Source organism: Ovis aries, chromosome 1, assembly GCF_016772045.2.
Source record: "Ovis aries strain OAR_USU_Benz2616 breed Rambouillet chromosome 1, ARS-UI_Ramb_v3.0, whole genome shotgun sequence".
In the NCBI taxonomy this organism is placed as follows: domain Eukaryota; kingdom Metazoa; phylum Chordata; class Mammalia; order Artiodactyla; family Bovidae; genus Ovis; species Ovis aries.
Genome location: NC_056054.1, coordinates 174,642,422 through 174,661,545, shown reverse-complemented (window position 1 = coordinate 174,661,545; position 19,124 = coordinate 174,642,422). Strand labels below are relative to the sequence as shown.

Genomic DNA, 19,124 nt, shown 5'->3' with positions numbered 1-19,124 from the left:
TTTAGGGTATTCTCATGCGAAAAATTCAAAAAATGGGAGTTTCCAGGTTGGGAGATGTCTAATTGGTTACCTTCTGTGGAAGGGTTAGGTGTTGGGTTCTGATTGGTTTTCATTTCCCTGGCTGGCCACGGGTTCTGATTGATTCCCATTTCCCGGGCTTAATTTGAATTTCCTGGGCAGGTCATAAGTCCTGAACGTAAAGTCAGGAGATCCTGATCTGGGATCTATTGGCTCGCAGGTGGTGGGGTGAGGTCAGGGGATTTCCAAAGACTCTTTCCTCAGAACTCTAAAATGGAGTCTTTTTTTAACAAAATGGGGTGGCTTAGGTTCTTCAGGCACTTGAGCTTCAGTGGTTGTAGCAGTAGTTGGGGCTTGAGACACGAACCTCAGTAGCTGCAGTTTGGACTCTAGAGCCCAGGCTCAATGGTTGTGGCACACTAGTTTAGCTGTGTGGCATGTGGGACTCTTTCGGATCAGGGATTGAACCTGTGTTTCCTGCATTGTCAGGCAGATTCTTTGACAATGAGCCACCAGGGAAGCCCACATGCAGGATTTTCAGCATCATCTTTGGACTCTACCCACCATATTCCAGTGACACACCCCACCTCAGGTTGTATTTCCAATCACAGTTTGTCTTCAGTCTTCGCCAGATGTTCCCTGGGGAAGGGTTGGAAGATGAGGAAAGCAAAATTGCTCTCAGTTGCAGATCACTGATATAGAAGCTTGAAAGTATTGACATTATACCTTATCAAAGAATCAATTTTGGCTTTGCAAATTCTATATCTTTTCCTAATGAATTGCTGCTCTTTGTTTACATCTCTATTTAGACTCTTGTTTATCGCCAACATTTTATAGTTGATATTTAATGCTTGGTTTTCACCCTATTTTTTAACATGAGCTTTTAAGACTACATTTCCTTCTAAGTATCAATTAAAACAACCCAAAAGTAGGTGGAATCATAGTTCAGCTTTACCTCTCAGTTTTAACTTTCATTATTCTTTTATCCATGGGATATTTAAAAATGTGTTTATCATTTCCAAATTTACTTACCTTTTAAACTTATTTTTTAACAAAACAACTTCTTTCTTAATTGTCAAAGAATGTGTCTGTAATTCTGCTTTTTTGACGTATACCAAGGCTTAGTTTATGGCTTAGAATGTGGTCAATAATTTTCATAACTGTTCTATGTGTTCCTGAAAATATCTGGTTACTGAATATAGTTTTCTATAAAAGCCCACTTCTCAGTCCCTCAGATGTTTTCATATCATGTATTAGTAGCATAAATGAGTGGGGTTACTTGAGATCAGATGAGACTGGTCTGAGAGGCTCAGGACACCTACTTCAGCACTCCTAGGGCAGAGAGACTTAAGATCTGGACCAAGTTATAACCCTTTCACAGCATAACAGTTTGCCAGAGCACAGCAGCTTATAAGTTTTTCATTGAGTCAATATTAACAATATTTTCTACATCTTCCAAATCCTTATTGATTTCTTTGTGTATTAATCCATAAATTACAGAGAAAATTGTGTTTAAGTTGATGTGGCTCAGGGCAGGTCATGACAAAATATGCCAAAGTGGCATATTGATTATTTTAAAATTATCTAAGAAACAGCCAGTGCCAGAAGGACACTCTGACCCTCTTTGTCCCCTTCCTTTGTTCCCCTGAAAGTAGGAGATAAATCTCCCATGAGAAAGGTAGCCTCCCTGTAACAGGATGTAGAGAGACATCCTTATCACCAGAGACAGGGAATTAGGGCTGAGAAGGCTGTGTAAACAAATTCTGTTAGATTCTTCACTAATTAGTACTCAGACCTAAGCTTCTTTGTCTTGTCAGTTCCTCACAAATTTATTGTTTCTTTGTCTAAAATGTATGAAAGCTTCCTTCTTGGCTTTGGTACCTTCTCTGAGTCTCAGGTTTTGGGGGGACCCCATAGTTACAAAGCTAAATTGACTTTTCTCCTATTAATCTGTCTTATTTCAATTATTACACCAGCCAAAAGAACCAGTAAGAGTAGAGGGAAAATTTCCTCCTCAGAGTCTTACTTTTATACTTTCTCTTTTTGGTTCTGTAAATTTTGGCTTTATGATATTAAGTTCAGTTCAGTTCAGTCTCTCAGTCGTGTCTGACTCTTTGCGACCCCATGAACCGCAGTGCGCCAGGCCTCCCTGTCCATCATCAAATCCTGGAGTTCACTCAAACTCACATCCATCGAGTCAGTGATGCCATCCAGCCATCTCATCCTCTGTCATCCCCTTCTCCTTCCTGCCTTCAATCTTTCCCAACATCAGGGTCTTTTCCAATGAGTCAGCTCTTCACATCAGGTAGCCAGAGTACTGGAGTTTCAGTTTCAACATCAGTCCTTCCAATGAACACCCAGGACTGATCTCCTTTAGGATGGATTGGTTGGATTTCCTTACAGTCCAAGGGACTCTCAAGAGTCTTCTCCAACACCACAGTTCAAAAGCATCAATTCTTCAGTGCTCAGCTTTCTTCACACAAATTAGAAACACTATATATTCTTACTAAATGTTAAGTTTACCAATTGCTGTGCTTTATTATTGCTTTCTGTTGTCATGTCTGTTTTGCCTAACACTATTGTAACTATCAATTTATTTTATGTTATTTGCTTATTATATCTGTTTTTAATCTTTATTTTCAACTTTTGTATCCTTTTTTTTTTTGATATATTACTTGTAGGACACTTATAGGTGGATTATTCCTCCATTCTCAAAATATTTGCAAAATATTATTCCTCATAAGTTAGTTGATTCAGTCTCCTAGTTAAAACAAGAAAAATTGCAGTCATTGGCTTTAAGTTTTTGATCATGATTGTGACAAAATTGGAAAATGCTAGTGATTATTTCCTGATGTGACTTACTAATATGACAAGTATTTCTAAAGTTGGTACAAAAATAATTGAAGTTTTGGACGTGAATTTTAAATCACAACTAGGCTCAAATACATCTTTACTAATAAAAACAGGGACCATTGCAATCAAAATTTTTGCCAACAAGAAATGTCTGTATATTCCTGTAGTGTAAAAATGCATGCTTCAGGATTTGCTGAACCCTTGGAAAGCATTTTGTGCCTCCTGCTGGTTGTAGAAGCATTTTCCCTACAAAAAGTTGTCAAGATACTTGAAGTGGTACTCGGTTGGCAAGAGGTCAAGTGAATATGGCAGATGAGGCGTAACCCAATTTGTTCAACTTTTGAAGCAATTATGCAATTGCTTCAATTCTTTGTGCATAATTCTTCAATTCAAAACTTTTGAAGCAATTAGTTGTGTAACCTGTGGTTGGGCATTGTCATGGAAAATAATTGAGTCCTTTCTGTTGACCAATGCTGGCTTCAGGCATTACAGTTTTCAGTGCATTTCATCAATTTGCTGAGCATACTTCTCAGATGTAATGATTTCACCAGGATTCAGAAAGCTGTAGTAGATCAGACCAGCAGCAGACCACCAAACAGTCACCATGATCTTTTCTTGGCACAAGTTTGGCTTTGAGAAGTGAGCTGCTCATTGTTTGTTGATGTATAAAATACACTTTGTCACACATCAAAATCCAATTGAGAAATGATTCATTGTTGTTGCATAGAATAAGAGAAGATACTTCAAAATGACAATTTTTTAAACTTGCTCATGAGACACCCATTTATTGAGCTTTTTCACCTTTCCAATTTGCTTCAAATGCTGAACAACTCTAGAGTGGTCAACGCTGAGTTCTTCAGCAACTTCTCATGTAGTTCTAAAAGGATCAGCTCCGATGATCCTCTAAGTTGATCATTGTTAACTTCCAATGGCCAGCCACTATGCTCCTCATCTTCAAGCTCTCATTTCCTTTACAAACTTCGTGAACCACCGCTGCACTGTACATTCATTTGCAGTTCCAGAGCCAATTGTTGTTGATGTTGATGTTGTTGTTGATGATGTTGCAATTTGTCTCTGCTGCTTTGCAAACCATTTTGAATTCAAATAAGAAAATTGCTCAGATTTGTTTTTTGTCTAACATCATTTCTATAGTCTAGAATAAACAGCAAGTAATAAGCCATTAGCAAAAAAACAAAGTGAGAAATGGGCATTAAAATGATGTATAACATAACCATATTTATTTAAGGATGTATTCCAATATCATTGCAAAGTTCAACAATGCAAAACCACAATTACTTTTGCACCAACCTAATACAATCTTAAAAAACACTGAGAAGACAGTTATAATACTATCAGTTTGGGTAAAATAACTAATCAGAACTGCAGATTTCTTTTGGTTATTGTTATTACAGGGCATGGCAACAATCTCTAAAGTCTTCAAAGTCTTATAAGAATCTTATCTTTAAATGCTGCTTCCAAGGACAAATTTATATTAATAGAACAGTTATGAATATTCACAAATCCCCTTGTTGCACAGGAAACGCGACTGATATTCTTGTGAATACTCTCTATTTAATACTTTATCAAATCAGACTATTTGAATTTGTTTTATGATGTAGAAAGCTCTCTTTCTGTAACTTCAGGAGAGAAGGGACATCATTTCTTTTAGACTCTTGTTAATTGTGAAGACTTCTACTTTTTTAATGCGAGTCTTTGTAAACTGCATTACTTAGCATAAAAAGTAAAAAGCAGGTCTGCAACCTCATTTTTACTTGCAAAAATGGAATAAGAGATGAATGGGATTGTATTTATTAACAGTGAGAGAGGATGCATATAGCATTAATCTTCCACATTCTGATTCTGCAAATGAGATATGTGCCGTTCCTCATTGAGTGCAAAGTATGCGAGAACGACAAAATTGACAAGACGATGTCAACAGATCCAGGAAAAGGTATTCCTCTTTTCAGGATAATTAAAGTTTCAAAACTACAGAGCAGAGGACACTGCAGCACTCCTGGCTGGAGGATGAAGGAAACTCGCTTGCCTAAGTGCCCTGCAAGAGGCTGCAGACCTGCCTTCCTCCTTGTTAGAATCTGATCACCTCACATCTCCATTGCTTGCTCTGACCTGTAACAGAGTTGGACTCTGCAGGCCGCTTGATTTACATCTTTGCTGGAACCTTGTCTTTCAGAGCCAGCTAAACTGACTGAATTAGGTCAAACTGATACCAACTCGGTAATTAAAAATACAGCAAATGTTATTGTCCTAACAATTTTATAGTAATATTTAGAGTGAATGAAGTATAATCAGTTAAGGGATAATTGTTGGTCTTTTAAAATTGGTTGTTTTAATATCTATTTAAGATGTCTGTAAATGTCTTGCTGAATTTTCAGTGATCTCCTTAAGGCACAGTTCTTTTGTTTCCTCTGAACTTGTAATAACCAATAAAGGTATGCAAGTGTAGTCTTCAAAATCATATGTAATAGGCTAAATTTAAAAGGAGAAGAAACAAGCTTATGCATATGTGAGGAATTTCAATATGCATTTTTCTTCCTAAAATGTGGCTTTTCTATGATCTCTAAGATTATTCTGAGTAGTATAAAACAGATACTAACCATGAATGTATGTCAGTGGATCTCATTTTACAAACTTCCCTGCACCCTAAAGGACACAATTTTAGCATTCCATATTTCATCTTGGAGAAAAGTTAGGTAAAAAGTGAAACCAATGTATTTGTGGATACATGACTTAGATAAGGCCCACCTGGAAGTAAACAGAAAACTCAAAATAGCAATGGCTTAAGTAAAACAAATTTCTCTCACTTTAAGAAAGCTGGATATAGTTGGCCCAAGGTTGGAGTGATGCTTCATGTGTTAGAGGCTTACATGCTTCCTGTTGTTTCTCTGCAATCCTTAGCCTGTGGCTGCCATCCTTAGCCTGTGGCATCCATCCTGTGATCTAACATGGCTGTTCAAAATCATCCATCACATCTTTTTAATTGAAGTATAGTTGACCTACGACATTGTGTTAATTTCTGGTGTACAGCAAAGTGATTCAGTTTTATATACACATACATATGTAAATAAATATATATATATACATATTTATACATGATTTTTCATATTTTCTATTATGGTTTATTATAGGTTATTAGATAGTTCCCTGTGCTATACAGTTTTTAACTCCAAATTATACCACCCTCATCCCATTTCCCTTTTGGTAACCATAAGTTTGTTTTCTGTGTCTATGATTGGTTTTGTAAATTTATTTGTATCATATTTTAGATTCCACTTATAAATGATATGGTATGTTAAGTCCTGTTTGCATGTGTGCTCAGCTGTGCCCAACTCTTTGCAACCCCCTGGATTGTAGCCCACCAGGCTCTGTCCATGGAATTCTCCAGGCAAGAATACTGGGATGGGTAGCCATTTCCTCCTCCAGGGGATCTTTCTGTCCCAGGGAATCAAACCTGTGTCTCCTGCTTTGGCAGGCAGATTATTTTACCACTGAGCAAACTGGAAAGCCCTAAGGCCGACTTGGTCACCAGTTAAAAAATCAAGATTCTGTATCGAGAAAGAATAAATGGGATTATGAAGGCTAGAGGACTACTGGCAGTTTGCCTCTGCTGGCTCAATAGTATTCTCTCCGTTCTTTTGAAGAATACAAAAACATAATAATGCTTAGTTCAGAAATTAATTTTTCTGTTGGTAGATTTTCAGATGCTGCTATTGCTTCTGTGATAACAGCCTATATAACACTTACAGTCAGCTGAAATTTGTCCCACCACCATGGTTGTAGACTTCCCAAGAGTCAGTTTAGTTCAGTTCACTCAGTCATGTCCGACTCTTTGCGACCTCATGAACCGCAGCATGCCAGACCTCCCTGTCCCTCACCAACTCCCACAGTTTACCCAAACTCATGTCCATTGAGCCGGTGATGCCATCTAACCATCTCATCCTCTGTCATCCCCTTCTCCTCCTGCCCTCAATCCTTCCCAGCATCAGGGTCTTTTCCAGTGAGTCAGCTCTTCACATCAGGTGGCCAACCTATTGGAGTTTCAGCTTTAACATCAGTCCTTCCAATGAACACCCAGGATTGATTTCCTTTAGGATGTACTGGTTGGATCTCCTTGCAGTCCCAAGGACTCTCAAGAGTCTTCTCCAACACCACACTTCAAAAGCATCAATTCTTCGGCACTCAGCTTTCTTTACAGTCCAAATCTCACATCCATACATGACCACTGGAAAAACCATAGCCTTGACTAGACAAACCTTTGTTGACAAAGTAATGTCTCTGCTTTTTAATATGCTATCTAGGTTGGTCATAACTTTCCTTTCAAGGAGTAAGCGTCTTTTAATTTCATGGCTGCAGTCACCATCTGCAGTGATTTTGGAGCCCAGAAAAATAAAGTCAGGCACTGTTTCTACTGGTTCCCTATCTATTTGCCATGAAGTGATGGGACTGGATGCCATGATCTCAGTTTTCTGAATGTTGAGTTTTAAGCCAACTTTTTCACTCTCCTCTTTCACTTTCATCAAGAAGCTCTTTAGTTCTTCTTCACTTTCTGCCATAAGGGTGATGTCATCTGCATATCTGAGGTTACTGATATTTCTCCCGGCAATCTTGATTCCAGCTTGTGCTTCCTATAGTCAAGCATTTCTCATGATGTACTCTGCATATAAGTTAAATAAGCAGGGTGACAATATACAACCTTGACATACTCCTTTTCCTATTTGGAACCAGTCCGTTGTTCCATGTCCAGTTCTAACTGTTGCTTCCTGACCTGCAAGAGTCAGTGGTGTTTGTCTTATAAACTTGCTAGCTATACTTGTTATTATAATTATATAAGACAACTATTATGTGTCCTAATGATATATGAGTATGGCTAGAACTTTCTGAATGATAAATAAGCTTGCTGTTTTGCAAAGAAAAAAATGTGACTTGCTTAAAAATTGCTGCCAATTTAGATGTGGGTAAAGTTCCCATAAAAATCTTGGAAGAAAAGGTCTAGAGGAATTCTGCACTTTGATTTCATCACAGATGTTTCTTATTTCACTTTAAAGAAACTAAAACTGGGGCTATAGACATTATTTTATGGATAGTGAGATTTATATAAGAAAGATAGCATGAAACTCCCATCATAGACTTTCTTAAGAAATGGCCTTGGGCCTACATCAAACGTTTAATAAAAGATGTTTATACATTTTAAGTTAAAATGCTGCTGCTGCTAAGTTGCTTCAGTTGTGTCCAACTCTGTGTGACTCCATGGACAGCAGCCCACCAGGCTCCCCCATCCCTGGGATTCTCCAGGCAAGCATACTGGAGTGGGTTGCCATTTCCTTCTCCAATGCATGAAAGTGAAAAGTGAAAGTGAAGTCACTCAGCCGTGTCCAGCTCTAGCAACCCCATGGACTGGAGCCCACCAGGCTTCTCCATCCATGGGATTTTCAGGCAGGAGTACTGGAGTACAGGAGTACTGGGGTGCCATTGCCTTCTCAAGTTAAAATGCTAATGGTACATTTTTATTACTCAACACTTGGACCAGTTTTTTAATCTACTATCTCAATCAATTTAGATGTAAACCAAACCAAATGTCTAATTCTCAAGTTTGGTGATGGATACTGACTTGTTAAGAGAGTTAATTATATCAGAAGTGGCCAAAGATAGTACTGACTGAAACACTTATTCCATCCTTTCCATTTTGGTTTAAATAAAAATTTCTAAATGAGATAGCTTTCCACACCCATGTTCAATATTAGACAAAACTGGGCACAAAACCAGGTGTTGCCTGTAACATTGAAAACTTTCTTGCCAGTTTGTTTTGGGTTTTGTCTTTTATAGGTGTGAATATGACTTTAGCATCCAAAGTCACTAAAGTGATGAGCTCTCTTTCCCCTAAAATTGGGATAGAAGACTATTAAAGGGAAGGCATTTAAAAGCAAGTGGCATTAATAAAATGCTTGCCTGTGAAAACACTTTAATATGAAACTGTAGTGGCAGATGTCTTGGTGTTTATTAAAAGCCGCAAACTCTCATTTACATGGATTTATATTTAGATTCATCCTAAATTAGAGACGTTCTTAGTTGGTGAAAACTACAATAGATTTTTACTATTTTTCAACATTTCTAATACTTTTTCTTCAATTTGTCTTAGTTAACCTTTTTTACTTTTAAATATGAGAAAACCAATATATTTAAAGTAGAGATGATTATCGGAGAATGGCACCCCACTCCAGTACTCTTGCCTGGAAAACCCAGTGGATGGGGGAGCCTGGTATGCTGAAGTCCATGGGGTCCCTAAGAGTCGGACACAACTGAGCTGCTTCACTTCACCAAGGACAATCCAAAACTTGGGCCTAAGGTGCTTTTAACCACCTGAAGGGATCAATTTCTCAACTTATCCAGCTCTGCACTTGGACTGCTATTTAAATTCTGAATCTATATTTGTGAAATATTGGGCAAGTTAATCTTTATCAGCCTTGGTTTTCTCATATGTAAGATTATAACAGCATCCATCTTTTAGGGTGTTACGTGATTAAATTAGATATGCAGGTAAGTACTTAGCCCAGTGTCTTGCACTTAGTAAGTTCTTAATAAATAAGAGTTGTTATGATTTTCTGATTGATCAGAGTCTTGAATTCCATTCTCTAGCAACAATCTTCTTGTGTTTACTCTTAGTTTCTACCCCCTTGCAATTGTGCCTTGTTTATCAAGCACCAAATTCTCTTTAATAGCATCCTGTTGGCTCTGCCCCCGCTGATAGTGCATCTTCTACACCAATCTATAGATTAGACAGCTATCTTGATTCAGGTACCCACTTCAGATAGTCAGCCATAACTTAGTAGAAGCTGTGAGTAGGCAGGATGGCTTCTTCAATGAGGTTAAAGGAACACAAGCATCATTACTACTGCATCTGTTGAATTTGTCTTATTATCTTCTGTAAATTTTAATGTTCTTGTTTTTCACTGTCTTAATATAAATTATCAATTCTTTTTATCAAATGAAGACAAAACCTCAGAGATTTAAGTATATGTCAAAACTAATCATACTGCCTTTAATCTGCTAGAAATAAATCCTTTAATACCAAAGGAAAATGAGTTACTGCTCCTACTCTTGAGATTTGAGTTGAACTTTTTGGAACCTTAAGACATTTTCAGTGAAAATCTTAAGACTGTGGAATTCATCTGGTTTTTGAGTCAAAATGTTCTCTGTTTTCTTTACATTTTTTCAGCTGAAATGTGAAAGTTTGTAATGATATATAATACTAAAATAACAGATTTATAACCAATAATCCAGCCATGAAAATAAAATGGAATCATAAAATACTGATATAATCTAGAAGCTGTCATAAAAAGAAGAAAACAAGAACAGATGAGACAAATAAACATATCAAAAGTGTTGCTTTGAACCCAATAATATCAATAACTGCACTAAATGAAAATAAACACCCCAATTAAATGATAGATTTTCAGACTGGATTTTTTAAAAAAGCAAAACTATATCTGGCCCACAAAAAGTGCACTTTAAGCATAAAAGAAATAACTAGGTTGAAAAGATATAAAAAGATATCATGTTAACATTAATCAAAAGAGCTAAAATAACAATATTAATACTAGACGCAGTAGATTGCAGAGAAAACAATACTACCAAGGATGAAGATGGTTATATCATAATGATAAAGATTAAATTCATCTCAAATAATGCTCTGAACATGTATGCCCTAATAATAATAGAGCTCTAAAAAGCATGAAGTGATAACTGATAGACTAGTACAGAGAAATAGACAAAAGTACAAATACAGTCAGGTTTCAACAATCTCCTCTCAATAACTGATAGAACACATAGGCAAAATCAGTGAGGCTATGCATGTGTGCATGCTCATCCACTTCAGTTGTGCCCAACTGTTTGCCACCCCACAGTCTGTAGCCCACCAGGCTCCTCTGTCCACAGGGTTCTCCCAGCAAGTATACTGGAGTGGGATGCCAGGGCCTCCTCCAGGGGACCTTCCTGACCCAGGGATTGAACCCACAGCTCCTGTGTCTTCTGTATTGGCCGGGCCATTCTTCACCGCTAGTGCCACCTGGAAGACTTGAATAACTCTATCAACCAAATTGACCTAACTGACACTTACAGAACACTCTATCAATAGAACATACATTTTTCAAGTACACACTGTTACCCACCAAGATAGACTGTATTCTGACAGTAAAGCCACAATAAATATAAAAAGATTCAAGTTATATGTTCTATGACCACAATAGAATTAATTTAGGAGTCAACGACAGAAATATCGGAAACTATAAAATACATTTATAAGTAACCCGTTGCTTAAGAAATCAAAAGGGAAATTGAAAGTATTTGAAATAAATGAGTGTGAAAACATCAAAATTTGTGGGATACAGCAAAACAATATTTTAGAAAGGGGAAAATTTATGAGACTGACTACTTTAGATAAGAAAAGTTTTATATTAATGACCTCAGGTTCCACCTTAAAATGTTTTTTTTAAAAAAGAAAAATGAAACATAAAATAGGCAAAAGAAAGGATATAATATAGATCAGAGGGTAAGTCAATGAAACAGAAAATGTAAAAACAATAGGAAATCGAACAGAAACTTTTTCAGGGAATCAAAATTAACAAACCTCTATATGGGTAAAAATTAACAAATTATCGGTATAAAAGAAAAGTCACTACAAATTCTACAGATATTAAAAGAATAATAGTATTTGGACAACTTAATGCTGATAAATTTAACAAATTCCTCAAAAGACACATTCACCAAGATCACACAGTAAGAAATAGGTAACTTAAAGAGCCTTATATTTATTAAAGAATTTAAATTTGTAGCTAAAAATCTTCCTAATGTGCATCAGATATATCTGGTACATAAAACCTCAAAATATTTTAGAATTCAAATGATATAAACCAGAGGCAAAAAATTCAAATATTTCTAGATGCCAGGTAAATAATACAAGTGAATCCTGTGGAATAGTTATAGGAAAAAATAGTTGCTGTAATCACAATCTAACTTTATTTCTATTGAACTATGGTACTATATAAACATGTAACAACATAAACATGATAGCCAAAATTTTATTTTAAATTAAACATTAAACACAAAGTCAATATGTATTGTTAATTTCATTTCAGTTCTTTGGAATCAGAAACCTGACTTCTTCTGAGCTTAGATATTAATATTTTTTGTCTTTTCTATGGCATTGTGGACAACTTAAAATATTTTATAATCAGCATTTATTTTTCTACAGATTCATAATGGAAAATAATTATTGATAGAAGTAGGCACTTCCAAATAGGGATAGAAGCTTTACACAAAATGTGCTCTTTCTTCCTCCTTTTATGTGGGTGGTTCCTTCTCATTGTTCAGTTCTCAGAATTAAGATTTCCTTCAGAGATGCCCTCTCGCTGTTATTGTCTCTCATTCATTTCTCTTAATAGTATTTTTTTTTACTAGTAGCTATGCTTCTCTTTAACCTAATACTCATCTTCTATCCTAGTCTAGTTCAGTGGGTGCAGAGTCTGTTTCCATGGTCATTGCCTAACTTATGATATCAACAGCCACGGGAGCTCCACGCATAACTGAAGAGTCACTAAAATCTTCTAAGCTCTGGTCAGAGGGCAGGAGCAATAGCTGTCAAGTATAATGTTGTTGTTCAGTGATTTCGACCCAATTGTCTACTCCAAATGGAGCGAGATAGAAAGCATTTTAGAAAAAAAAATTTGGAGAGCAATTTAAGAGCACTTATTAGCATTTAAACAGGGCACACACTTTGACCTAACTCTTAGCCTTTCAGGAATATAATCTATAGAGACTTACGCAATGCACACCTTTTAAAGCAGCAATCCTTTTCCTGGACATTTAGCCACGAGAAGTCAGACAAGTACCAAACATGTGCAAAGATGGATTCTCATTAAAATGTTATTTGTAAAAGCAAAAAACAAACAAACAAACAAAAAAAACCCAGAGACTGGAAATGAGCTAAATGTACTTCAAAATTATTTAAGTTTTGGTACAATCATCAATGAAATACTATGTAGTCATTAAATTAAAATTATTAACTATAGTTAGTTGTAGTTAAAAATAACAGTGGAAAGAAATTTATGATATATTAAGTGAAAAATGTTTAAATAATATGTGTACAATCATCATTCCCTCTTTTAGTAAATTCAAAAGCTAGTGGGCCTATATATGGGTATATGTATGGTCATGCCGAGAAAAATATCTAAAAGAATATATAGAAAGTTGATCATGGCAATTATCTCTGGCTAGTAGAATATCTAAATTATTTTTCATACTATTTATTGTTATAAGGAGTATGGATTAATTTTATAATTTCTAGAACTAAAATTTCCATTTGTGGAAAATATTAAGAAGCTTATCCTTTTACTCTTAGAAATAAGTTTAAATGCCTCCTATGCCTTTCAATCAGAAAAATTCTCCAATTATGGGGTATTTCACATTCAGAAAGGAGAACTTTAAAAATATATATTGACTTCTTTCAACATGATCAAGAGCATATACTTAAAACCTTTTTTCGGGGGAGGTTTATGTCACTGAGTATTGTTTTGAAGTTATGGCTTCTATCAGGATCAATCTGTAAACTTGATTTTATTTATATTTTACTACATAGGTGTTTTTTAAGTGAATTCAAATAACTAAATAGCTAATTTGTATGGTATTCCATTTGGCGTGCATAACATAACCTCTGGATAAAAGGTAAGCGACCATCCCACCAACGGGCGATCAGATCATCACCGTGACAAGTCATGCTGTGTCAAATGGGTCTTCATTTCTTTGACAAACATGTCCAGTAAGAGCCAGTTCACTGAGCTAGATCATAGTCTAGTGAGTGTAAATTTTCTTTCTGTGCACGGATCAATCCAAACAGCCTGATGGGATCATCGTGAATGTTTTCCTCTATTTCCTCACTTTCTGGTGGGAAACTGTCCACCAAAGTGGTCTTAGAAAGGCTGATATCCATTGCATGCATCTGCCCCTCTTCATCCTTGTCTGACAAATGAGTTTTCTGTTTCTTGGGCTTTCTTCGCTTCCCCTCATTGTTGTGATCTAATGAGGAATAGCACAACCTTCCTTCAGTTTCCTAAAAGAGAAAGGCATGGTAAGTTTTCACTGTTAGCCATTCTTTTAACTTTGACCTCTGGGAAACCCCAAAGCCTACCAAAAACACGCAAGTTTGTTTTCTGGTCTTCATGGCCTTATTTGCCAAATTTGTCGATTAGAGTGATAACTACAAATAGTAAATTCAAGATTTTGAAGTGGAAAATGCTTAAAAGAAAACGGTTTTCTTTCTTATACTCAGAATACACATGAACTTTTTAGATGGATTTTTTAAACCAGTTTCTCCCCCTGCATTCACCTCAGGGAGTGCCTGACCTGTATTTCACCTACCAAGTAACAATATTCTGATTTGTTAAACTGGGAACAAAGCATGACAGGAAGGAATATAACCAATCAGATATGCTTTACATATGTTTAATAATTGGTTATTTGATACCCACAAAAGTCTCTACTTTCTCTACATTTGAGACTCAGAAGTACAAGGTTAACAGGGTTTATTTGTATGACTGGGGCTTCCCTGATGGCTCGGTCAGTAAAGAAGATACTTGCAATGCAGGAGACCCAGCTTTGATTTCTGGGTTGGGAAGATCCCCTGGAGAAACCCACTCCAGTATTCTTGCCTGGGAAATCCCATGGACAGAGGAACCTGTCAGGCTACAGTCCATGGGCTTGCAATGGTTGGACATGGCTTGGCAACTAAACAACCAACAACCATTTACATGACCAGCATTTGGCGAGAGTTGCATTTCCCATTTTCCCCTATTACTTCCTTCTGCCTACCTGTCCTCAGATCCTCTTTGAGCTCATTTAGGTTTATCTTGGATTCATTTGCATCCAAGAAAGCCTGGAGGTCCTCTCTGGCCTAAAGCTGGGTCAGCACTAGATTAAGAAGGGCAGGAGACTAGAGAAACTTGCAGAAAGCAATAAGCCGGAAGACAAGATCTTGAATTTGGTGTTTGAAAGTTTTAAGATTGAATTCCAGCTGTGACATTCTAATCATGGGACCTTGGGCAGTTTTTTGTTTTTGTTTTGTTTGTTTTTTTTTAACTATCAATATTTTTAACCTCTTGCTATCAAATGAGAGTACCTATCTTAGGATGTTGGGTGGGAAGTTCCCCTGGAGGAGGGCAACCCATTCCAGTATTCTTGCCAGGAGAATTCCATGGATAGAGGAGCCTGGAGGGCTACAATGCATAGAACTGCAATGAGTTGGACATGACTGCTGTGACTTAACATGCATCTTACAATGTTATTAGCAAATGGAGGTAATTTACATTTGACCCTTGAACAAAGTGGGAGTGGGGGATGCCAACCCCTTGAGCAGGTTAAATATACATATAATTTATATGTAATTTAATATTACATATAATTTTATAGTCTGCCCTCCATATCCACAGTTCTGCACCCACAAACTCAACTAACTCCTTGCTGTATAGCTCTGTAGTATGCATCTAGTGAAAAAAAACAATGTTTAAGTAGACTGCACAGTTCAAACCTGGTTTTCGAATCAAGATAAGGTCCAAGGTATGGTGGTATTATGGAGCTGTAGGCTAAAACTTTAGAACAGCCATTGAATAAACAAAGATAAAGTTTACCATTCAGCGTAAGCCAAACTTATATCAATTTGTGGGGTTTTGGGTAAAGAAGCAACATTTGGATTAACAACCCCCGATGCATGGATTAGCTTCTCCCTGTTGGCACTTGTTTTATGCTAAAAGTTAAAAAGTCTTATCTCCTCTACCAGGCAGGGGAATGGTTCTATTTATAACCTCTCTGGTATCTTTGGTCTGACTTCATTTCTAAAATAATTTCTGGATAATTGTAGATAGGTAATGGGTATCATTGCCATCGCATCTCTATACTCTGACAGTTAGCCCATATACTATTTTCAAATTATCTTCCTAAGGCATAACTTATATTTTACCATCCTGGCCCCGAAACTTTAGCCTAGAGTCTGAATTTTATAGCATAACATTCAAGGTTTCCTATGCTCATAATTCACACTTTCTATTTGATTCCCAGTACTCTCCTACATAAACTCTGTATTTCAAGGAAACTGGACATTTCACTGCTTTCTTAACATAACTCATGTTTTAAAAGCTGCTTTGCCTTTGCCTAGAGAATATGTCAGTGAAGTTAGCAAAATAACCAAAGGGCATTCAGTAATAGAGAGGGGTGGGTAAATTTTTTGACTATCTACCACTTTATTCTATTCTCTTTCTTTAATAAATTCTCCACTTTGTTTTAGGAAATTTCCTTCCTCTATCTGGTCCTGGAGAGCCTGTCAATTACAATGCTGTATTCCATCTCAGCACAGGAATAAGCATTCGACCCAGGCTGGAACCAATTAAACTACCCATCCTCCTGCCAACAGAAGCTGGGCCAAGAGTAGGCATATGACTTCAGCAGAGCCAGTTACTTGGCCTTTTGGGGACTGAGGTACAGATGCAGAAATAGAAAAGATATCTTTCCCTGGATTTGGGAGAAAGAAAATCTGGGTCTCCTGTGGCTTTCCCAGCCTCAATGGAAGAGCCTGTTGGTAATAGAAGAGAATAAAGTCAGTAACAAAGAAGTTGACTTATTGGAAAAGACTCTGATGCTGGGAGAGATTGAGGGCAGGAGGAAAAGGGATGACAGAGGATGAGATGGCTGGATGGCAACACTGATTCGATGGACGTGAGTCTGAGTGAACTCCGGGAGTTGGTGATGGACAGGCAGGCCTGGCGTGCTGCAATTCATGGGGTCACAAAGAGTCGGACAAAACTGAGCGACTGAACTGAATTGAACTGAACAAAGAACTAGGGAGAAGAAATGGAGGAGCCCTCATATTTAATCATTTCAAAAATAAGATACCCTCATATCTCAGTTAAATGAGCCAGTGATTTCCCTTTTATGATATAGCTTGAATTGAGTTTTTATACTTATTACTGAAAGTATTCCAAATGTTTTTCTGGTCCACAACTGGTCAACATTTATCAAGTCCTGCAGAGTTCAACGAATGTGAGTCTTGAGAAAAGACCACAAATTGTACGTGTAATGGTCATTTGTGGTTTACCAAGTATTGTTTCAGTTGAATAGATGGGTGGAAAATACACGTGCATTGCATGCTCATGCATGTTCAGTTGTGTCTGACTCTTTGCAACCCCATGGATTATAGTCCACCAGGCTCCCCATGCATGGAATTTTCCAGGCAAGAATACTGGAGTGAATCACCATTTCATCCTCCAAGGGATCTTCCTGACCCAGGGATCAAACCTGTGTCTCCTGTCTCCTGCATTGGCAGGCGAATTCTTTACCACTGAGTCACTTGGGAGGCCCAGGTAATATATAGACAGGGATAAAAAATATACGTATCTGTGAATATAAACAGAAACTGGAGAAAAGTAAAAACCAGTTTAGGAATTAGAGACAAAACAGGTTGAAGTAAAAGTTTTGTTGTTTTGTGTTTTTAAATATTGCAGAGATTTGGGTATATTTGTAAGTCAATAATACTTCATCCATTTAAAGAAATGGAGGCAAATAAATTGAAGGTGCAAGATCTTGAAAGAAGTAGAAGAAATAGTCAAGAGTCCAAGTAGGACTATTGGCTTTGGAAAGGGGAGAGGATGCTTCTGACATGGAGGGAAAGGAGGGATGGGTGAGGTTTTGATGTGAGGATAAGAGAAAAATAAGTTCACATTCATGTCCCTACAATTTTTAGGGGACTCTCATGAACCCATTTTGTCACTAAGTTTCCCAGTCAACTGTTCCTAGTTAATAGCAGACTTAGAGACTGAAATTGCAACTTTTGAACTGTACACATCATTTTCAAAGGACAAGGAGCTTTTTCCTGTTTCCAATATTTGATCCATCAAGCTTTTTTTGCATTGCATTTTGGATTCTTCACACTTTTGTAACTGACCAAAGTAACTGAGTACCATGGTAGCTAACTAAGCAGTGTTTTGATGATAATTGTCACTGTGACCCCATGGACTATACAGTTCATAGAATTCTCCAGGCCAGAATACCGGAGTGGGTAGCTGTTCCCGTCTCCAGGGGATCTTCCCAATCCAGGGATCGAACCCAGGTCTCCCACATTGCAGGTGGATTCATTACTAGCTGAGCCAGCAGGGAAGCCCAAGAATACTGGAGTGGGTAGCCTATTCCTTCTCCAGTGGAAATCTCCACCCAGGAATTGAACCACTGTCTCCTGCATTGCAGACGGATTCTTTACCAACTGAGCTTCTAGGGAACCCCTCTAACAAAATGGAATTGAGCAAATATAAGGCGATTGCTTCTGGTGGGATAAATTAGGAAATTGGGATTGATCTATGCACACTGCTTACTATATGTAAAATAGATAGCTAATAAGAACCTACTGTATAGTACAGGGAACTCAACCCAATACTCTGTAATGACCCATATGGGAATAGAATCTATAAAAGAGTGAATATACATATATAGCCGATTCACTTTGATGTACACCTGAAACAATACACAGCATTGTAAATCAACTATACTCCAATAAAAATTAATTTAAAAGTAGAGATTACTTCTAATTTGTGCAATTAAATTTGTGAGAAGAATAAAGACTAATTCCCTTAGAAGTGTCTTTAAATATATAATTTATAAAATAACAGACTTTTAAAGACACTTTAAGGCTCTGCACAATTTCCTCTTAAGTATAAACCAGATGCAGCATAAATAAGGCCGACCTATTTAATTTACATGTATTAAACAGCAACTTCTATTCAAACAGCAACAGAAGTCTCAGTTCTATTACAACTAGGGTGCTGTGGATCACTGCATTTCCGGTGGTATAGTTATATTTTAACCTTTCTCAAAAGGTTTTCTTTTTATTATCATGAATTTTGCAAATCATATTATAACAAGCAGTTTTTTCATACCTTTTATCTAAAATACATTCAACAATTAATTGAATGTCACATGGCAGATTTGCCCATGAGAGAGTTACTTTACATTCTGCTTAAATCTCACCACATCTTGTTTTCATTAAAAAATTTTTAAGAATTTGATTTTTAGAAGGCTCCTATAAAGAAAAAGGAAATTCTGTCTTAATGGGACGTTTCCAAGTTTTGACCCATCATTGGGAGGAAAATGTTTTCTGTCAAGTGGGATTAACTTTGGATTCTGTTTCCGTACTTGGTTTCTGAGTC

The 19,124-nt window shown here is 36.9% G+C and overlaps 1 protein-coding gene across 2 annotated transcripts in view; it reads right to left on the bottom strand.

Annotated features, from left to right (window-relative positions):
• Positions 1-11,317: 11,317 nt before the first annotated feature.
• LOC101116441 (T-cell receptor-associated transmembrane adapter 1) overlaps positions 11,318-19,124 on the bottom strand; it is a 140,540-nt gene continuing 132,733 nt past the window's right edge. For both annotated transcript variants that reach the window (XM_060417520.1, XM_004002901.6), the window contains one exon: positions 11,318-13,990. In XM_060417520.1, coding sequence (XP_060273503.1) covers positions 13,712-13,990 — 279 coding nt within the window. In that variant the 3' untranslated portion in view covers positions 11,318-13,711. The remainder of the gene's footprint in view (positions 13,991-19,124) is intronic.